General features: G+C 33.4%; 1 protein-coding gene across 1 annotated transcript; it reads right to left on the reverse strand.

Moving 5' to 3' along the window:
• Nucleotides 1-222: 222 nt before the first annotated feature.
• On the reverse strand, nucleotides 223-6,099 carry DPE2 (disproportionating enzyme 2). The gene is given in 22 exon segments (XM_079013276.1): nucleotides 223-631; nucleotides 714-807; nucleotides 878-1,075; nucleotides 1,155-1,253; nucleotides 1,328-1,487; nucleotides 1,581-1,678; nucleotides 1,756-1,875; nucleotides 1,939-2,010; nucleotides 2,077-2,151; nucleotides 2,233-2,358; nucleotides 2,450-2,692; nucleotides 2,784-2,867; nucleotides 2,948-3,049; nucleotides 3,140-3,259; nucleotides 3,342-3,380; nucleotides 3,537-3,615; nucleotides 3,823-4,019; nucleotides 4,117-4,467; nucleotides 4,555-4,610; nucleotides 4,739-4,856; nucleotides 4,959-5,323; nucleotides 5,763-6,099. Coding segments are annotated over 21 exon segments (3,003 nt in total). The 5' UTR covers nucleotides 5,313-5,323; nucleotides 5,763-6,099; the 3' UTR covers nucleotides 223-413.
• Nucleotides 6,100-6,903: the final 804 nt, after the last annotated feature.

The following is a 6,903-nucleotide window of genomic DNA, read 5'->3' on the forward strand; positions in this document are numbered from 1 at the left end:
GTGTTGTAGTCTAAACTTGAATTGGGCTGCCTGGTTACATGATCCAACTATCACTATCTCTTGCATGTAATTTTTTTGGGTTTTCGTCTGGCTTCTTGCTAGCTTAATAATATCTTTGCCGCTCAGGAAAAAAAAACAAATAATAATAATAAAAGTCGAATACACTACATGAACAAAAAAATGAAAATACGTTTTTACTTCTAACACGAGACAAGTTAGGTATGAGCTAAAAATAGGAATTTTTTTTATTGCAGCATTTGCTTTGAAAGTGTCGGAATCCCAGATTGATATGCATCTTATAAACACAAAACCATAAATGCATCGATTTACATGCACTTATGGCAACAATGATCCATACCAAAAGTCAACAAAGCGAAACTCCTGGAATCATACGTAACTTGTAAAATAAAACCTTACAGAACCGCAATGCTTGTGATTTTTGGATCTTGATTTGTGACACGAATCTTCTCCTTCTCCTCCTCATTTTTAATTTGTTGCTTCTCAGAAATAACCACAAGATTCGCCTCCTCTTCTTGACCAGGATATGATCTTGCACTCCCGCGAACAAGTTCTTTAATCACTGTTGTAAGTTGTTTATCTTTCAACAGGGATTCCATTGTCACATGAACACCTGACAGTTTTTTTTTAATTTATTAAAAAAAATAGAATAGGATTTAGTTATGTTGAGAAAAAAGAAACTGGACTACACTTACGGAATCGCCAGTAATGTTTAGGATTTGTGGGATCATTGATCGTCTCCTCTGTTGCAGGGCGTGCTGTGTATGCTTCTTTTAGGGCTAACAAATCCTGACAAATGAAATGGATTATTTGAGGATTTAAAACTGATGAAATGACTGAATACATATATATTATATACCTGTAGAGGGAAAATTGCCCACATGGATGGAGATTCAACATGCTGACGCAGCACAAAATATACTATTTCCGGAACACATTGCTTAGGTGGCAAACTGTCGGACCCCACCATGGTTTTGAAAAAAGAACGTCTTCTATCTTCATCTTCTTCCCACCATGCACGTAAGGTAGAACAATCATGGCATGATGGAGCACATACCTTCAACAGATTCAACCAATATTATGATTTATGATTCAAAAAGCACATACAAATGTGTGTGTGTGTTTGAAGAACATACCGTCATATACCCATATTGAGAAGGAATACCAAACTCCAAATCAGATTCACTTGGCATACGTTGAATACGTAATCCGATTAATCCAAGTTCTTGCATAACCTGCAACACAAATCCATTGGTGTTTTAAAAGCATTAAAGGATTTAGGGAAAAAAGGCGAAAGATGGATGCATACAGGATGAACACAAGAAGGAATTAGGCCTAGATCTTCTCCACATGCGAGCATATCAGATGAGTTTAGAAGAGCAGGCAAAGTCTTCATAGCATTTTGGCGCCAAAGAGTCTCTTGTCGATTAAAATAGTAATCATAATACAATCTTTTAAAAACGTTTTTGCTACATCAATATCAATTCAACAACCATGAAACCAAATTCAGATTTCATTAGCCAAAAAAAATTGAAGATATAGAAGGTATGTATATAGCTTACCTGTGTTCATCCAAATCCTTGAAACTTGATGTATCTTCTAGGTTAAAACGAGGATAAAAACTTGTAGCGTCCTCGGGGTCTCTAATAAGCACCACATTCTGCCACAATAATAAAACATTTATTAAAATTTAGTAAATTAGAACGTTGATAAATCTTGATTATCTATTTATCTTACCTGCAGAAGATCAAAAAGATCACGGCGTAACTTGTCTTCACTTTCCAACAACAATGATTTCTCAATTAGTGATTTAAGCTTCGCCACAATCTTTTTCTCTGTGTTGCAATCGTCCTTAAACTGTAATACCAGAGAATGTTATATATTGTTATGAAAATTATAATATTATATTATTACTAGTACCTCATAACGGTTTTTCTGATATTCATTCATGAAATGAGAGGCCAAAACTATCCAAGATGGTCCAAATTTTTCCTGAAAAAAATAAAAAACATAAATATCACACTTGTAGATTCAATTAAAATATGTAAAATTTAATACCTGTAAAAAGTCCTGAAGGATGTAGGGTTTGCATAAGCGGTCGAAGTCCCATATTCCCTCTTTCTCAAGCTCTTCCTATATTTGAAAATGTTCATTATTTATATATCAAAACATGAACAATTCCATTTGTATAAAAATCAAATCTTGAAAAATTACCTGACTAAGAGGTATAGAAGGTCGGAATTTTCCAACTAGACCTGTAGTTGCATGTTCCGGAAGCTCCCAGATTCTAAAGAAACCCAAAATGTGATCTATCCTGTAGGCCGTGAAATAATTTGCCATCTGTCATCCCAAATTATCATTCAGTTTCAGTAGAAATTTTTACAAATCAAATTTAATGATTAACTGTAAAATATGAAAGTGAAAAATTAACCTGTGATAAACGAGCACGCCACCAAGCATAGTTGTCTTTAGACATTTCCTCCCAATTGTAAGTTGGAAACCCCCAATTTTGTCCATTTTTATCAAAATAATCTGGTGGGGCCCCTGTGGAGGTGTTCATACGGAATAAATTTGGATTCACCCAAGTGTCTACACTGTTTCTATCAACCCCAATTGGGAGATCTCCTTTCAAGACCACTCCTTTCTCTTTTGCATATTCTGCTGCTTCTGATAACTGTGGAGAAAAAGAAAGTAATATCAACTTTCTTTCGTTTATTATAATGTGGAAATTCAATAAATCATATTAGATGTATTAATGAACTTACTTGTAAGTGCAAATGGTACTGTATGTAATAATGGAAGGATATGATGTCATAATGGAAGCTATCCTCCGACACGAGTTTTTCAAGCTGATGAATTTATAAAGTTAGAAGATCGGGAAAATTGGCATTTTATTAACTGTCTGTATTTAATTAGATTCTGTTATAACCTTATTTTTTGAAAACTGACTAAATGTGCCCCATTGGCTGTGGTCTGAAGTTTCAAAGAAATCACGTAAGAAACAAAAGGCTGCATACGGTTTCAACCATTCCTGTCACATGCAAAAACAGATAAACAGAAGAAAGTTGACCAAGAACAAGAAGTCAAGAAATGATGTGTTATTTTTTTTTTCAAAAGATACCTCGTTCTCTGACAAGAATTTCTTGAAGGAAGTAGAATTTAGTATTGAATCTTTTTCCAAATCGAAAAGCTTTTTAGCAATTGAAAGCTTTGTAGTCATGGTAGCCTCATAATCTACATGCTGCAATATATTAAGTTATCATAAATTACTATTATAAAAGATTATTACAACTCAAGTAGCTTGATGAAGGAAGAACTACTACCTTCCCATCAAGCTCTTTCATGGCTGTTTGTATCTCTTGCTGCAAAAAAAAATGACACATAGGCAGAGTATAAGGAAAATAATAATACATCATTTTTACACTAATATTATGTTAGATCATATAAAAGAGTGAGACAAAAAAGAGTATAACAAACAAATATCCTGGAGATTATATGAAAAAGGTAGTAACACCTACATTGATGTCATCTGGCATATTTTTTGAAAGAGCCTGGAGTCTGAGGTATAACGGGTGCAATGCAAATACAGACAGAGAGCTGCACAACAAGGAAAACGTATATTCCAAGATAGTGAATTCGACAAGATATAGCAATGTACTTTAATTTACTTTTTCAGCATAGAATTCTACCATCATTCCTTCCTATTACAGTATTGTACTTTGAAAAATAAATAAATAAATGAAAGTACATTGCTATTTATTGCATTAAGCCCATTACAGGTTTCAGCTAACAAAAGATTCTTACCTGTATGGATATGAATCCCACCACATCTTGTGCACTGAAGTATCATTTATGGGCAAAAGCTGGAGTAAATGGAAGCCAGAGTCAACAGCCCAGTCAACAACTAGTTTTAGATCAAGAAACTCTCCAACTCCCACATCATCTTCTGATCTCACTGAAAACATTGGGATTGCCACACCAGCACCACGCCATGGCATTTCCTTAGTAAAAAAAACATACCAGATTTATTTAGTACAACAGATTTCATACATATGATTGAGATTAATAAAAATATAAAACATATCTTAAACATCTTACTCGCATCATGCCATCTGATAGGATAATATAATTTGGTCCACTGGCTGAGATGTCAACTATGAGCTCCCTATTCGAACCATATTCTAGAGAGAAGTTCCCATTCTTCCCGTATTTACAGTATTTGTATGTGAAAAAGGTGTTAAGGAAGATACATGAACTGAAAGATTATATAATTTGAGATTTTATACTGAAGCTTTAAAAATCTCTCATATGGAAAGGATATTTTAGAGGGAAAGCGCCCTTTGGTATGACACAGTCTCCTTCCCAAATAGATTCACCAACATAATTGAGTTTAAGTCCATCATTAACCTTCCATTTACCCAGCTCCACAAAGCTGCCAATTACATATACCTGCAACAAAAAGGATCATATTTCCTGTGAAAATTGTGTGAATCTATAAATTAATGAAGTAGTTGTATTGAGCAAGAAGACAATTACTGATGTTCCTTCGGCTATATTCGGACAGCATATCTTGAATTGGACAATCACTAAATCTGAAAACAGTCAACATTTTCAACATTGGATCAAGCTCAAGTTTAGGATCCAAATTCATATAGAATTAGTATCAAAGACTGATAACATGATAATAATCAGTGTGAATCAATTCTTGAAAACATATTACCTTCTTGATCCAGTTTATTCTTGATTGTACCAAGTGGTTTCTCAATAGCCAATTTGCTACTGGTGCGAAAGATGACATTCTTGAATGCACTTTTAGAAGGAAGACTATCGCTACCATTCTGCATTTTTGGCATAACACCAAATTAAGGTCATGAATCTTTAAATTTGATTAGTGAATAAGTTGTGCACAAAATGAAAAGAGTCAGAGAGAAGAGATGAACCTGCCAAAGATCATGAAGCTCCACTGCTTTTCCATTTTCAACTCCATCAGGAAGCAACAATTTCCTCTTATTTCCAGCTTCCCATCTCAACACATTCCTCTCATCATCCACTACATAATAGTTGTACTCACTTTGAAACCCAGCTGGAACTGATAAACTCCCACCCCATATCAGTGCATCACCTTCATGGAAAGGGGTCAACAGAAGCCCCTTCTTCACATTTCCAGAACCAAGAACTGGTTCAGAGCCACACACAACCAAACTCTGACCCCATTGAGTGTAATAGGGTATCCTGAATCTCACATTCACTGATGCTAGAGGCTTGATCTCAGAAAACAACCCTAAATTCACCATTATCCTCTAATCTGAAACAAAACCCCCAGGTGAATTTCTCAAACTATAGCAGAAAGCAAATGAAGTCTGATTAATTGTGTTACCAAATATGGAATTGGGGCAGTTTCTTACCAACCATAAAAGTTAATAAAACTTGAATACTTTGACTTGTACACGAAATAAAATCTAACACACATTGTAATCAGTTCACAATTTCACAATACTAATATACTATACAACCTATTCAACCTTCACGATACTGTATCCAGAAATACACAAATTCAATCACATGGAGACGCAAATGGGATTTTACACGGATGAAATCTTACGAAGCTCGAGTGCAGTTCGAGAAATGGAGCAGAAAAACCTTATACAATGTTCACTATATCGAATCTCGCCATGGCCATACCATAAGGAGTTGGGATATACACAAATTCAATCAGAAAGTAATCAATATTGATGGTAACTTACTCTAAGAGATGAACACGTCAATGAATGATGCACCTTTGCTTGAAATGAGTGTCACTTGGTATGCAAGTCGGTGTGAGTGAATATCTGGAAGCCCAATTTCCGGAAGCAATTGAATATTGACCAAACAAACAAATGAAAAGAGAGATTGCACGCTCAAGTGGAATTTTTTTTAAAACAAAGATATAAAAAAAAATGGCAGCCACAACGTGTGTGGGTTGCGAATTGTGAAGAAGATATTATGGCAAAAAGGAGAAAATGTCTTGTGGCTAAATGCAATAAAGGTGCTTTCACGGGAGAGTGACTGGGAATGGGATCTGCATATTCATGACTCATGTGGGAGTTTGCGCTCCTTTGAGACGTGGCTTGTTGAAAATAGGAGAGTGCATATCTTTTTGATGAGTAATGTTATAATATTTTCTCCCGATACTACTAAAACATTTAATAAAATTGTGTACTATCTAAATTCATGTGTATAAGTTACCTGAGACCCGTGTATTACACGGGTTTATAAAAAAATTAATATAATATTATAAGCATTACATATTTTTTAAAGTAATAATTTTACATAAATACAAAAAATATAATAAATAAAGTAAATAATAAATGTTGTAAAGCATTTATTATTAAATTTAATAGAATGATCTACTTTATATATATAAATCTCATAAAAATGTAGATTTTAAATTTAAAAAAAAATTAAAAATTTAAGAAAATGACAAGTGGAAAATAAATAATTCAAAAACTCTTAGAAAATGACTTGTGTCAAATTTAATGAGAGCATGACATTTGGCAAAATTGATTTTCATTTACTAGGTGTAAGACCCGTGTACTACACGGGTTTATTAAAAATACAAATTTAATATCAATATTTAAACATTAAATTTAATATCAATATCAATTTTAGAGCTCTCATTAATTATGACATTTATTTCATTATAAATATATCAATTTTTTTTTAAGGAAGCATTTATTTCTCTCAATATTATAACCGAAATAAGTTATGATATGTGAACAAATCAGAAAATTACATGTGGAAATAAATAAATTCTAAAAATCTATTAAAATGTCATGTGTCCAAATCAATGAGGACATGACATGTAGCAGAAAATGAGTTTTATTTATTAGTATAGATAAGATAATT

This window comes from Lactuca serriola, chromosome 8 (genome assembly GCF_051521515.1).
Source record: "Lactuca serriola cultivar US96UC23 chromosome 8, Lser_US96UC23_V15, whole genome shotgun sequence".
Taxonomy (NCBI): domain Eukaryota; kingdom Viridiplantae; phylum Streptophyta; class Magnoliopsida; order Asterales; family Asteraceae; genus Lactuca; species Lactuca serriola.